Source organism: Balaenoptera borealis (genome assembly GCF_965194805.1).
Source record: "Balaenoptera borealis genome assembly, chromosome: 20".
In the NCBI taxonomy this organism is placed as follows: domain Eukaryota; kingdom Metazoa; phylum Chordata; class Mammalia; order Artiodactyla; family Balaenopteridae; genus Balaenoptera; species Balaenoptera borealis.
In genome coordinates this window covers 10,067,376-10,082,248 of record NC_138879.1, presented here as the reverse complement: position 1 = coordinate 10,082,248, position 14,873 = coordinate 10,067,376, and the positions used below count along the sequence as shown (strand labels likewise).

At 57.7% G+C, this 14,873-nt stretch overlaps 1 protein-coding gene across 1 annotated transcript; it reads left to right on the top strand.

Moving 5' to 3' along the window:
- Positions 1-3,194: 3,194 nt before the first annotated feature.
- LGALS3BP (galectin 3 binding protein) lies at positions 3,195-14,044 on the top strand. The gene is made up of 6 exons (XM_082371568.1): positions 3,195-3,435; positions 5,374-5,449; positions 6,521-6,712; positions 7,184-7,315; positions 9,588-9,840; positions 12,687-14,044. Exons 2-6 carry the CDS (start codon positions 5,398-5,400, stop codon positions 13,717-13,719), a joined length of 1,662 nt encoding a protein of 553 aa, XP_082227694.1. The 5' UTR covers positions 3,195-3,435; positions 5,374-5,397; the 3' UTR covers positions 13,720-14,044.
- The last annotated feature ends 829 nt before the right edge of the window (positions 14,045-14,873 follow it).

The window sequence follows — 14,873 nt, the reverse complement described above, 5'->3', positions numbered from 1 at the left end:
CTGTGGATAGTATCAAACCCCATATATACTGTCTTTTCCTATATATACCTACCTATGATTAAGTTTAATTTATAAATTAGGCACAGTAAGAGAATATCCGAGCTGCCAGCATACTACTCTTGTGCTCTGGGACCATTATTAAGTAAAATAAGAGTTGCTTGAACACAAGCACTGTGATATCTGGACGGTCGATCTGATAACGACGCCGGCTACTAACTAACAGGTGGGATACACTGGATGAAGGGATGATGCACGTCCCAGGCGGGACGGCGCAAGATTTCATCACGCCACTCAGAACAGTGCACAATTTAAAACTCACGAATTGTTAATTTCTGGAATTTTCCATGTAATATTTTTGGACTGCAGTTTACCACGGATAACTGAAACTGCAGAAAGCAAAGCCTCGGATAAGGGGGCGGTGGGGAAGTGAGTGTAGTCCAAAACTGGGAGTGACCCAAATGTCCATCAATGCATAAGTGCAGAAACAGATTGAGGTCTGTCCACACAGTGGGCTACTACTCGCGAGAAAAGAACCAATTACTGATATTCTCAGTGACATCTCAAAAGCATGTGCTAAGTTAAAGGTTATATGTTGTGTGTTTCCATTTATATGAAATTCTAGGACACGCAGAGCTGCAGTGGCAGTAAGCAGATCCCCGGCTGCCAAGGTTGGGGGCTGGCAGAGGGGATTGTCAGCAAAGGCATAAGAGAACATTTGGGGATGATGAGAATGTCTTCTATATTATGATTGTCATGGTTACCATCTGTATACATTTGACAAAACTCATTAAATCGATGCACTTTATTGTGTGTAAATTATTAGATCTCAAGCCAATTTTTCTTTCTATAAATTTATTTATTTTTGGCTGCGTTGGGTCTTCGTTGCTGCGCGCGGGCTTTCTCTAGTTGCGGCGAGCGGGGGCTACTTCTCGTTGTGGTGCACGGGCCTCTCATTGCGGCGGCCCTTCTTGCCGCGGAGCACGGGCTCCAGGTGCGCGGGCTTCAGCAGCCGCAGGACGCAGGCTCAGGAGTTGTGGCTCACGGGCTCCAGAGGGCAAGCCCAGTAGCTGTAGCGCACGGGCCCAGCCACTCCGCGGCATGGGGGATCCTCCCGGACCAGGGACCGAACCTGTGTTGCCTGCGTGGGCAAGAGGACTCCCAACCACTGCGCCAACAGGGAAGTCCCTCAAGCCAATATTTTAAAAAAGAAAGAAAAGTGTGGGTCGGAATCCCAGCTGTGTAGCTGGTTGGGATTCCCCTCTCTGCACTTCCGTTTTCTCATCTGTTAAAGAGTTAATAAGAGCAGCTACTTCCCGTAGAGGTTGGGAGGATTGAATGGGTCCTGTCTGAAGTTTACAGCAGTGCCGGCTACCTCGAGGTTAGCGTTACAGGCAGCGTTCCGTGTTTGGTGGGGGGGCGGGAGAGGAGGCACAAAGAATGTCTTACAGGCGTCGTAAGGGCTCTGGTCTCTGACAGCCCCCAGGACACTCGCCACCACGTCTCGGCTGTGGCTTCCTGTTTACAGCAGCGGGGTCTACAATGTCACCACTGGCCCGATTATCCACAGTGTCGGGGCTTTCAGTTGGTCTCCTTATCAGAGCTGAGCCACTCCTCTCTGGAGCAGATGGTCTCAGTTCCTGTTCTTGTTCCCTTTGTGGGCCGGAGAGACCCTGAGAGCCGGAGGGGAACAGACACCCGTGCTTTGGTTCCATGTCTGGAACATCCTCAGTCTGACATTTTACCACCTGCACACAAAGGACTTTCCAGCAGGAAAGGACTCAGGGGCTAAAGATTCGGCAACTTGGGTTTTTCGACATTGCCACCAGTGCCTCCCAAAGGACTTCCTATGCACTCCTGACCTTGACTGGCCACTTATTGCTGCAAGTACCGATGGACGCTAGAAGTGACAGTGCTGGGGTTTCTGTGTCAGCCAGCACTGAGGCTCCTTCAGCTGGATGGCGTGTTAAAACTCCCCTGTCTCTTCTGCCACTTCTGTTTCTGCTGGTCTCCCCACTGCTCTTTACGGTTCCTTTGGAGGGGATTAGATGAGCCGGTAGCCCCCCTCAGACCTCACATCTCGGGCAAATAGTCATTGAATGGTTGACCTGGGGGCTCACTCTCTTGGACGCAGGGCTGCCAGGGAAACTCTGTCTCCCCCAGTGGTTCTCAACCCCGGCTGCACATGGGAACCACCTGCAAGGCTTTAATGCCAATGCCTGTCCCCACCCCAGAGATAGTGATTTAATGGGTCTGGGCCTTAGGAGTTTGTGAAACTCCTGGGTGATTCCCATGTGCCAACCAGGTCGACAGCCACTGGGTTAGAGAGACCTGGGGACATTCCAAGGGGACAACTCTTGTCCAGAACCTGGGATGCAGGTGACAGAAATAGAAGAGATCGATTGCCTCATTTAACCTTGAAGCCAGGGCTTGGCCTTGACTTCAGGCCAGCTGGACGCAGGTGCTCAAGCTGTAGCATCAGGACCAAGGTTCCTCCGTCTCTCAGCTCTTCCCTCACCTGAATCCTCAGCTGGGCTTTCCTCAAGGCACAGTCTGGGGCACCACGGACATCACCATCCCCGGGCCGCCTGCTCCCTGCAGGGTCCCGTTCCAGGAGTCTGAAGCTGACTCCCTGGGCCGGCTGGGATCACGGCACCTCCCTGACACCATCTGTCTCCCACCCGCCAGGCCCAGGTCAGCCCCAGAGGAGCCACACAACCTGGAGGGAGAGACGGGGGTGCTTCCCCAGGGGAAAACCGAGGTGCTGGCTCTCTGTCAGAGGAAAGGCAAGGGAGTGGGCGTGAGGTGGGCAGAACAATTTACATCCACTCCAGAGGTTCTGCCCCCGCCCCAGCAGGGTGCAACATTCAGGTCAGGCTTGTCAAGTGCTTAGAGCAGAGCGAGCAGACCCCTGGGCGGTGTCCCCTCTGCTGGCAACGTGTGAGACCCAGGAAACGGCTCAGGGTGTGCGGGGAAAGAGCCCACAGTCCCCGGATGCACACCCTGCCGGTCCATGCCCACCCTCTGCTCTTCTGACCTTTGTCCGCTGCTGCCCCTCCTTTCCCCTCCCCCAGCGCCCGGGCCTGGCACTGGTCCAGCTCGGAAGAGTGTTGCTATTCAAATGTGGCTGTCAGCCGCCTTGCTCTGGTTACAAAATCAGCCAGACTGCCGCCTTGGGCCGCTGCCATCCCCACCGCCCCAGTCAGCACCGAGGGGGATTGGGGTGGTGCAGGAAGCCTTGGCGGCAACCAACCCCAGAAGAAAACAGTGTCAGGTGGTTTCAAGAAATCGAAACTAGACTGAGCTTTCTGAAGCATTTCCTGAGACCAGCCTGACCACGCTCTGTACTGGAAGGGTTTTCTGGGTTGAAGATTGGCCTGCAGAGGGATCCTGCAGGTGGGAGGCTTTAGGACAACCATCAGTAGTTGTCTCGGGCAGGTAAGCTTGTGCCTCTTGCTCTCAGGTGGGTGTCCCTCTCTCTATACCATGTAATCTCATGGGGGCCAAGTCTCCCTGCTTGTACCCAGATGGGGATCTGGTGCTTCTCCTGAATCCAGGGACCATCACTGCTGCTCCCATGTCCAAAGGGTCTCTGTGTACAGTTGGGCAGGTTGTTCACTGGCACACAAGGACACCAGCCCAAGGGGCAAGCAGGCTCGGCATTCAGCCAAGGTGCTCTCTCTGATCAGTGCTTTTCAGCCCAGGCTAAACCTGCCCAAAGGAAGGGCACCTTTTTCCAGTCTGCATAAGCTCTGTCCCACTTCCCAAATGAGTCAGGCAAAAACGGGTGGTCACGGCCACCTGAAGTACTGTGACATTTGGCATACCACGTGCCAAGTGCCTAAATGGCCATTTGTCTGGGGCCCTGAGTTCCTGCTTCAGGATGAGCAAAGCTGGTGGCTGCCACTGTCCGGGGAGCGCAGAGAGTGACCAGCCATCCCCGTGTGCCTGGGACCGAGGGCATGTCCCAGGACCCAGGACTTCCCGTGCTAAAGCCGGGACAGGCCCCAGTGCACTGGGCAGTTGGTCATCCTAGCCCCTTGGCCATCTGCTGAGGTCAGTGTAATGAAGAGAGGGCACACCACCCCCCCACACACCACCCACGGCTCCCCAGCTGTGTGAGCCGAGCCGGCTACCCCTCTGGGCTTCAGCCCCCTCGCTTGTAAGGTGTGGTCAACGAAGCATTTCTCAGGCTCGTGGTCAGGATCCCACGAGCCGGTGGTGTGAGCGGTCCTGGTCCCGGGATGCCGTTCAATGATGGTTAACAGGCCTTCCTGGTCCCGGGATGCCGTTCAATGATGGTTAACAGGCCTTCGTGCCTGGGAGCCCCAGGGGGTCTGGTTAATGCAGGCCCGGGGCGCCGCCCCGAGGTCACCAGGCCCTGACTTGAGGGGCAGCCGCAAGAAAGGCCACATCCCTGGGCCCCGGGGGTGAGTGTGGGTGTTGCAGTGACCACCCCGTTGTGCGGACAGGAGGGGAGGGAGGCAAGTGAGGGGCAGGATGGGGGTGAAGGGGAAAAGTGAGCAGTGACAATTGCACGGAGCCAAGGCGTCCAGGCAAAGTGGGGAGACCTGGGGCCCCCCTGCCTGACCGCCCAGGGCTGGCTGTGTGGCCTCGGTGGTCCCCCGCCTCTTCGGGCCTCTGCTCCCTGGGGACACTGACCTCAGAGGTCCTCTCATCCTGTGCCCCTCCCCCCAGCCTCTCCCCACCCACACCCGGCTGCACAGAGGCCTGGGCCTCAGCCCGGACCCCTCTCCTCCCCACCCGGCGCGCCCGGCCCACGCTCTCTCCCTGCTGGCTGTCCCTCTGTCACTCCTGCCCGGATTTCTGGGACCTCCTCCTGATGCGTCCCCCTGCCCTGCTCTTGCCACCCCCTCCCTTCCTGGGCTCACTGGGTCCAGAGCCCACAGAATGCTCTTCGTCTGCTGCAGACCTCAGGGCACCCCCTCAGGAGTCCATTGACTGGAGATAAAGCCCCATCCTGAGCCAGGCTCCCCAGGCCCTCCCAATCTGGGCCCCGCACCCCCTGCCTTCTCCTTCCCCACCCTCCCCACCCATCTCCCCGACAGCCACGCCCAGGGCCTAGCTTTCTGAGATGGGCTCCTGTTCCCACTGTCCTCGCTGCCCAGAGACGCCCCCCTTCCTCTGGGCAGGTCTTCCTCGTCCTCGGAGGACCACCTTCAGATGAGGAAAGGGGCCCCGCCAAGGCACCCAGAGCACCGGGCGCTCCCCGGGCTCCCGGCTCTGAGGGTGCAGGCCCTGCACCCGCCGGCCGCCCTCCGTGAGCAGGGTCCGAAGGGTGGGTGGACACATCGGCCCTGGTCCCGGGGGCTGTCCAGCTCCGCCGTCTCACTCGGCTGCCTCCTTTCGCTGCAGGACAAGGGGCTCCCAGGCAAGGCCATGGCCCCCCTGCGGCTCCTGTGGCTGTGGCTGCTGGTCGCGGGCACTCAAGGTGAGCGGGGCCCCGGAGATTTGGAAAGCAGCGTCTGTGAAGTTGGCGCTCCCTTGCTCTGCAGGGTCAGCCCCCTCTTTGCAGAAATCAGGGCAACGTTCTGCCCGGTGCCTGGGTGACGGGAGTCAGCCCGGGTCTTCTCTCCTGCTTGAAGCCCCGGGTGTCCCAAGTCATGGCTTGTATGTTTTGGTGGCGGGATGCCAAGGGAGTCACCATTTCATCCAGTGGGAACCAGAAGGACCAGGCAGGAGGGGCCCACAGATTGGCCAAACCCTGGGCGACACGAGGCCAGTGCCCTTCGGACACAGTCTGACTTCCAGAGTCCTGGACGGCCGTGCTCACCCTTCACACTTCGAGGCCCTTCCTCGTCCTGGTGACCGCACAGAGGCCTGTTGCTCCCCCATCTAAGAAGTGCCCTTTGACACGGCGCCCAGCTCCTGCCTGACGCTGTCGGCTCCGGCGGGGGCTGAGGTGGGGCTGGGCAGGGGAGGTCAGCGGGCTGAGTCCCAGAAGAACAGGTGTAGGGCCAGGACCCCGCTTCCTCTTCTTGCCTGGCACGCTCTGCCTGAGTTCCGGGGCGCCCTGGGCCTGCTTGCCCCCGGCGTTCCAACACGCCCCTTCCAGCAGTCCTCGCTGTGGTGCCCGGACTGCACCCCAAGCCCCAGACACCCTCAGGTGGGGTCAGTGTGGGCCTCCGCCCCATCCCCTATTCTTTCCTTGGGGTCCTGCCACCCTACTCTCAGGTGGCACCGGGCGCCCCTCTGCCCCTCCTCTATCAATGAAGGGTTCAGACCTCAGAGACAAGAAAGGTGGAGCCTACCCTCACTGTGTGTATGGGGGGCGGTCTATGTGTATTTTCCACTCCTCCCCGGGGGGTGATCCCCTCGAGGATGGATGGGGTCTTCAAAGCTAACGATCCAGTGGTCACCCCCTACTGGGGGTACTTTACTGCCCCCATGAAAGCACATGACCCCCGAGGAGGGTGGGGCGGCCATGCTGCCGCCCTGGGATGGAGGCCCAGCACCCGGCCTTCATCCTCGCTGACCTCTGCTCTCCCTCGGGAGCTTGCAGGCGTGAAAGACGGTGACATGCGGCTGGCCGACGGGGACACTGCCAACGAGGGCCGCGTGGAGATCTACTACAGCGGCCAGTGGGGGACGGTGTGTGACAACCTGTGGGACCTGACGGATGCCAGCGTTGTCTGCCGAGCCCTGGGCTTCAAGAATGCCACCGAGGCTCTGGGCAGAGCCACCTTCGGGCCAGGTAACCTGCGGGTCCCCAGGTCCTCCAAAGCTGGACGCGCTGCTAAGTAACCAGGCCCAGGAAGGGATCGTACCTAAGGTGGGCCAGTGGCATTCCCGCCAGCCCAGTGCTGGCAGAGGTTTCAAAGAGATCAAAGCCCTGCGCTGGCTGAGCGCTGGCGGCCCGGCGCGCACTCACGCTTGGCCGGCGGCCATTCCCTCCAGCCCAGTGGCTCCACTCCGGGGAATTTACCTTCTTGAAACAGTTTCCCCCCAAAAGAAAAGTCTGTGTGCAGTGCCTGTGATTCAAAAAAAGGGAAATCATCCAAATATTCAGCGACAGGGGTAGATGCATAAATCACGGTATAATAATTTGATATCTACGAGGCAGACAGACCTTGTGAGAACAAGACTAGTTCATGGTATGACGTTACAAGAGCCCCGAGAGCCCCAGCTCCCCCTCCAGGCCCTGTCGTCCTTGCTGTGCCACCAGGAAGGGGCCCTATCATGCTGGACGAGGTGCAGTGCACAGGGACTGAGCCCTCGCTGGCCAACTGCACATCCCTGGGCTGGATGAAGAGCAACTGTAGACACGACGAGGACGCCGGCGTGATCTGCACCAATGGTGAGAGGTGGGGGGGGGGGTGCCCCATCCTGAGCCCCAGGGCCCTCTCTGTCCCCCTGCCCAAGAGCTGCCACGGAAGCCGGAGCCCTGGATCCCAGGGACGGTGGTCACGCCGGCTCCCACCCCTCCACGTGGATCACACACCTCCCCATGCAAAGGTTAGCGGGTGGTGCCTGCTTTCCAGGAGGGGCAGGAAAGCCCACAGTTCCCACAACCTCACAGCAACAGATCCCCACTTCCTTACCGCCCCCCCAACCGGAGCCGCTCAGAAATGCTCCATTTAACCCGATTCTCGGACAATGAGCCACATTCCAAATACAGACACACCTCGGAGATGTCTCAGGTTCGGTTCCAAACCACTGAAAGCGAGTATCACAGTAAAGCGAGTCACAGGAATTTTTTGGTTTCCCAGTGCCTTTAAAAGTTATGTTTACACTATACCGTAGTCTACTGAGTGTGCAATAGTGTTATGTCTAAAGAAACAATGAACATACTAAAATATTGAATCACTATATTGTACACCTGAAATTAATATATTGTAAACCAACTATACTTTAATTAAATAAATAAGCAAGCACACTTAGTTGGAAGCAGAGCTAGAACTGGAACAAAGATTTTCTGACCCTAGTCCAGAGTTCTAGGTCACTCCTGCGAGAGAGAAAGCAGCTGTCACCGGGTGCAGGCTCCTGGCCCAGCAGCGCCCCCTCCCTGTGATGGGGGGAGGTGCGGGGAGACGGACACCCGAGCTCAGCTGCACACGGGCAAGGCCTTGTCGCATTAAGATAGGATCGAAGCTGAAGAGTTTCAGATAAAATAAATATGCGTATTTTCTCTCTTTTTTTTGTAGAGAACAAATTTAAAGACAAACCAGTTCTAAACATAATAGATCGATGGCATAAAATCAGTGAACCAGAAAAGCTATCGATGAAAAAAAACCACTCTACACACCTTAATTTTTAAAAGAATAATGTACATACCTTAACTAAACAATACTTTATTGCTAAAAAATGCTAACCACCATCTGAGCCTTCAGCAAGTCATAATCTTTTTCCAATAGTAACATCAAAGGTGACTGAGAATTACCAAAATGTGACACAGAGACGCAAAGTGAGCAAATGCCGTTGGGAAAAAAAAAATGGTGTAGCTCAAGGCACAGTTGCCACAACTTTCAGTTTCAGAGAAACGCAGCATCTGTGAAGCACATTAAAACGAGGTGCCTGTGCACCCCGTGTCTACACACTGCAGGCTTGTCTCTCGAAACGCCAGCCTTTTGTTTCTGTTAGTTCTCATTCCAAAACATATTACAGCACACCCCCCGAACCCGGGCTTAGACAGCGTGCTGAACGTGCTTTAGACATTTCTTGGGGGCAAAAAGGCTTGATTGCAAACAGCCCCAGCCCTGCCCTCTCCCCAATGCCATCAGATATTCTAAATGGACCGAGGCTGCTCCGCAGTTTTGAATCCTCGGGTCCCAGTTTTATCTTGTCTCTCATGACCACTTGTCCTTCTCCCTGGGCTCGCACAGGGAGCGCGGGGGCACGTGCAGGAGACACACCTGGGCTGTGGGGCCGGGGTGCAAGGCAGGAAGCAGCCCTGGCCTGGTGGGGACCCCCGGGGTGAGAGTAAAGGAGAGTCTGGGGTTCAGGGAGGAATTGGGGGGGGCTGAACCCACCTGGTTTAATTGTCAGAATTGATTCAAACCTGTTTGTGGCAAAGAAAAAACAGATGCAATTTAATTCCCTGCTAAGCTTTGGGAGGGACCAGGAGAGGGGTACATCACCCCCAAACCACCCTGGGGGCTTCAAGTAGCTTCTCTAGGCCTCAGTCCCCTGAAGGAGGCTGCTGAGAACCTCAAAACTCTAAATAGGGTTGCCATGAGACCCTCCCTCTTCAGACCAAACCAGGCAGGAGGTTTGGGTTTTAGAAGGTCATATCTGGGTGAGTGATTGATTGGGATGGGGCCCCAGGCTCTGGAAGTCAGCGCCTCCAAAACACCCACCTGGATGTGCTGCCTGAATCTGGGGGAGGCAGATGAGCTAAGTAGGGGTGTTTGATGGATCAGGGGCTCTGGGCCACAGAGGGCAACAGCACCCTGTCTTCCAGGGCTGTTCTTTCCTTGCCTCCCCGGGAGCCTTTCTGAGTAGATAAGGCAGGACCGGGGCCACGATTTAAGGGAAGAAACTGACTCCAGGGAGCAAAAGTGTTTTCAGATCACAAAGGAAGCAAGTGCCGGGACCCCTCCTAACATGGCACGTTCCCTTCTACCTCTTAGAAACCAGAGGCATCCACACCTTCGACCTGTCCAGCGAGCTCCCCGCAGCTCTAGAGCAGATCTTTGAGAGCCAAAAGGGCTGTGACCTGTTCATCAAGGTGAAGACAAAGGAGGAGGACGAGCTGGGCATCTGTGCCCACAAGCTGATCCTGTCCACCAACCCCGAGGCACACGGCCTGTGGAAGGAGCCAAGCAGCAGGGTCACCATGGAGGTGGACACCGAGTGTGTGCCTGTCGTCAGAGACTTTATTAAGTGAGTGTCCTCGGGGCCGGGGGCTGGGGACTGGGCAGCCTCCCCTCCAAGGCAAACCACAGGGACAAGGGATGCGGCACTGACTGCAGCCATGCTTGCGTGAACACACTTGTTCACACTTGTGTGCACACACACTCACACATTCACACATTTGCCTTCACAGCCACGCATCCTCACATTCACACGCACATTCTTTTTTTTTTTTTTAAGAGATTGGAGTTTATTTATTTATTTATTTATTTTTGGCTGTGTTGGGTCTTCGTTTCTGTGCAAGGGCTTTCTCTAGTTGCGGCAAGCGGGGGTCACTCTTCATCGCGGTGTGCGGGCCTCTCACTATCGCGGCCTCTCTTGTTGCGGAGCACAGGCTCCAGACGCGCAGGCTCAGTAGTTGTGGCTCACGGGCCCAGTTGCTCCACGGCATGTGGGATCTTCCCAGACCAGGGCTCGAACCCGTGTCCCCTGCATTGGCAGGCAGATTCTCAACCACTGCGCCACCAGGGAAGCCCCACGCGCACATTGTTATGCATTATTTCTGCAGGGGCTATGAGAGATGGGGCAGCACACACACACACACACACCCCTGTCTCTCAGGTGTGGTAAGCATCCAAAAATCAACTATCAAAGGATTTTCCCTCTTCTCACCTGACTGATCTGCTCCCTCGAAAAATTTTTTTTAAAACCCGAATCCAAATCTGTTGCTGGAGAAAAGTGGGGGGAAAGCCCTCAGGCAGGGCCACCCAGGCCTCGGGTCTAACCAGCGGGCCGGCCACGCTCAGGAGCCGGTCTCCCAGATGAGGAGAGTGGGCCCCGAGGGGCGGCCCCTTCCCCCCTGACCGCCCTGCTGGGGGCCACTCTGTTACCACCCAAGGGGCCTCCCGGGGGGCTGGTGTTCTGAGAGCATCGATTTGAAAAAAGAACCACGTCTATGAAAGCTGTTCTCTCTCGTGACCCAAAGCTGTAGGTAGCTGAAAGTGACGTTTAAGAGAAAACAACAAATGGCAGTTAAAACAGATTAAAGTGGTTTCTTTTCAGCCAAGTACAATATAAGAACCTGGCAGTCATCCTGTGCCCCTCCTAGTGGGACTGATTTCTGTAATGCGTTTGCACCTGTCCCCAGCTTCCTGGCCCCAACTGGAGTCACTGACCTTGGTCAGAGTTCAGTGATTTTCTGGACTGTCTGCCCATGTGCTCTGGCTCTCTCTCCCTGTCTCTCCCTGTCTCTTTCTGTCTCTCTGTCTCCTGGTGTCTCTCTCTGTCTCTGTCTCTCCCTCCCTCTCTCTCTCTTCCTTTCTCTCTGCCCCTGTCTCTCTCCCTCCCCTAAGGCAGAGAGGCCGCAGTGAGCCCCGTCCAGACCCCAGAAGGCCTCAGAAGACCCCTGCTCACTGCGGCTGCCCCGCACGTTCCCCTTCCCTCTGCCCAGTGGTCCCCACGCGGCACCTGCTGTTCAGAGCCTTCTGTCAGTAATCCGGCTTCTCACCAGTTTCTGGGGTCTCTGGGGGTCACTAACACCCCAGGGTCTTTGGTCTTTTTTCTACCTTTCAGGACGTTTTCTTCCCTGATGGTGGGGCAGGGCCGAAGGGCTGATTGCGATCCCCTGTCCCCAGCCACTCGGGTGCCCGCCTGAGGCTGAGGGTGGACAGTGTGCCCAGACCAGGGAGAGCCAGCCGGGCTGGGGCGTCACCGGGTGGGAGCTGCACAGCTCCCAGTGGCTGGGAACCATCCCTCGCTGGCCCCAAAGCGGGATTAAGAGGTGGTGACAGAAACATTCTGTGGTTTCCTCGCTCCCTTTGTCAATGGCCATCTGCGGGGCCCTCGGTGGCACCCCTTGCCTATGAGAGAGGCAGTGCCCCGTCCGCTGTCCGGGTGCTGCCCAGGGCGGAGGTTCCTGGGCTCAGGCCACCACCAGACAGATACCCAGCTATGGGCGACGGGCCAGAGGGTGCAGATGCCCTTTTTTTCCCCAGAGTTCACGGTCATCAGCAGGATCACGTGATGTGTTGAGTGCACGAGGGCAGAGAGGGTGGGAGGAGGGCGGGCCCGCCTCTGCCACCGGCACTGGACACTGCGGGGCCCCAGCTCCGCTCTGGGCGCCCCCAGCTCCATGCTCAGGTGACAGGGTAGCCACCAGGTCCGCTGCCCCCTGGAAGGCTCAGCGTTCGAGAGAGGCCGTGGGGAGAGTTTGGCTCTTCCCAAAGCAGGACCCCACTCACCATGTCCCAGGAGACAGCAGCCGCAGCCTATCGTTTCCCCTCCCAGCAGGCTCCCTCCGCACGCGTCTTCACGCAGCAAAGGGCTTCCTGGTGGCTCACTGAGTTACATGGCAGATGGCACAGACTGGGTGCCGCCCGCGGGGCTCACGGCTGGTGGGGAAGGCAGATAGGAGGTGGCCAGCGGCGATGCCCATGTCACGGGAACACCAGACAGGTGCTGGGGGCAGAGGGGCGCCCACGGGCACCCAGTGGGGGTCCGAAGGGGTCTGGCCAGGTGCGTGACGGTGGGAAGGGAAGGACAGGGCAACGCTCATGCCCGGGTTGGCCAGCAGGTCCTGGCGCCCAGGGTCCGGCCCGTGAGGACGATGGTGATGGTGGAGGAGGTGGTGGGACCGCCTCCCTCACGGATGAGGATGAAGCAACATCCTCAAGGAGCCTGGGATCCGCCCACACCTGGCTCTAAGCAAACGGGAGCTTGGAATGTGGGTTGACCCAGGAGATAAATCAGGGGGCTCTGAATGCCCCTTGGAATAGCTAGCACCGTGGGTGTCAGCGGTCAATAGCACACGTGCACCAGGGCACACCTGTTCTGCGGGGAACGAGTATCACCAGGCATCAGCCCTCGTCTCCCCCCAGGTACCTCTACTCCCGGAGGATCGACGTCTCTCTGTCGTCAGTGAAGTGCTTGCACAAGCTCGCCTCTGCCTCTGGGGCCAAGCAGCTGCAGAGCTACTGCGGGCACCTCTTTGCCATCCTCCTCCCCCAGGACCCTTCTTTCCGGACGCCCCTGGACCTCTATGCCTATGCCCTGGCCACCCGGGACCCCGTGCTGGAGGAGATCTGCGTGCAGTTCCTGGCCTGGAACTTCGGGGCCCTGACGCAGGCTGAGGCCTGGCCGAGCGTCCCCACGGCCCTTCTCCGAGACCTGCTGTCCAGGAGTGAGCTGATCACGCCCAGCGAGCTGGCCGTGCTGCTGGCCTTGGATGAATGGATCCAGGAGAGGCGCATCTCCCACGGGGAGGTGGAGGGCTTGGTGGAGAGGGTGCGGTTCCCCATGATACCGCCCAGGGACCTCTTCACGCTGCAGTTTAACCTGTCCCTGTACTGGAGTCACGAGGCGCTCTTCCAGAAGAAGATGCTGCAGGCCCTGGAGTTCCACACCGTGCCCTTCGAGCTGCTGGCTCAGTACAGGGGCCTGAACCTCACCGAGGACACCTACCAGCCCCGGCTTTACACCTCGCCCACCTGGAGCGCCTCCGTGATGGGTTCCGGTTACAACCCCTACCGGTCCTTCCAGACGCCCCAGCACCCCAGCTTCCTCTTCCAGGCCCGCTCAGTCTCCTGGACTTTAGTCTACCTCCCCACCGTCCAGAGCTGCTGGAACTACGGGTTCTCGTGCTCCTCTGACGACCCCCCGCTCCTGGCCCTCTCCAAGTCTAGCTACTCCAATCCCACCATCGGTTATGAAAACAAGGCCCTGATGCTCTGTGGGGGGAACTTCGTGGCGGACGTCACCAACTTCGAGGGCTGGAAGGCCCTGATCCCCAGCGCCTTGGGCACCAACAGCTCCAGGAGTGCTTCCTTCTTCCCCTGCCCGGCAGGGTCCTTCAGCAGCTTCCAAGTCGCCATCCGTCCCTTCTACCTGACCAACTCCACGGGTGTGGACTAGACCCGAGGCTGGGGGAGCCAGGGTGGCAGGAGCGCCCAGAGGCTGGGCACCTCCCATCCTTCACCTCCTCTCTGCAACCATCTCCAACCACCGGCCACCAGATGGCCCCCCTGCTTCCGTTGATCTCTGCGAGCTTAAAGAAATCACTGGAAGGTTTCAACTAGTGCAGTCCACAAACCGAGAACTCCCACTTCCCACTGCCCAGCTGGTTTGTCGGGAAGCAACAAGATGTGAACGAGGAGCTGTTGGGTCTCCTACCCTGCCTTTCACTCCGCCCTCTGCTGTCCCTTATCTGAGATCATTAAAATTGCACTGTGGTTCCCAAGTTCTCTTGTTCACGCAGAAAGAGTTGTTGAGTCCACTGGGTGTTCGGACATTGGGTGTGCTGGGCCCTGGGGTCCAGTGAACGAGCAGACCCAGTCCTTTCCTTGTGAAGCTGCGGTCTTGTGGATGAGACAGGCGATCACAAGTAAACAAACACTTGGGGTAAATACAAGCTGGAATAACGGGTGATGGAAACCAGAGGGTGGCAGGGGGGAGGCACAGGCCGGAGCTACTTTAGTGGCTCTCAGTGGAGAAATGAAGAGTGAGGGGCAGCAGATGTGGGGGAAATGGGAGGAGGGTGTGTTCCAGGTAGAAAGAACAGCACATGCTTGGAATCTTTTCTCCATCAATCCTTGCACATGTGCACAGGGATGGGGGCAGAGATTCTCATCTCATGGTTGTTTGTAAAAATGGAAATTTGCAAAGAACCTTAAAAGGCCACCAACAGAGTGCTTGACCACAAATAAAAGACACCCACGATGAGGTTGTCAGGCAGAAGAAGGATATACTAGAAGGATACTGGAAGACCCACAGAATCTAGGCCAAGGCGGGGGGACCGGGCCTGGGGTTCCGTGGGTACATCCCGTTAGAATGCCATCACCGGGTTCTGGGCACTGGAGGCTGCCCCTACCAGAGCAGGGCAGGAATTCTAAACTCTCCCCGCTTCTTTGTGACGCACACTTCAGGCACCGGGCCCCAGTGGAAGCATCTGGTTGGCCAGGCTCAGGCCATGTGCCCTCCACTCTTGGCCAGGGTCTGAGAGAACAAGTTCTGGACTGTTTTGGCCTCGAGAAGGGAGGCGGCACAAGGCTCACCCAATGGGAGGGAGG

Bases quoted from the DNA above. Each gene is read 5' to 3' on its own strand.
- LGALS3BP (XM_082371568.1), top strand. From the start codon at position 5,398: ATGGCCCCCCTGCGGCTCCTGTGGCTGTGGCTGCTGGTCGCGGGCACT. The intron at 6,713-7,183 runs GTAACCTGCGGG...CTGTGCCACCAG, and splicing joins CAGAGCCACCTTCGGGCCAG to GAAGGGGCCCTATCATGCTG. The intron at 7,316-9,587 runs GTGAGAGGTGGG...TCTACCTCTTAG, and splicing joins CGGCGTGATCTGCACCAATG to AAACCAGAGGCATCCACACC.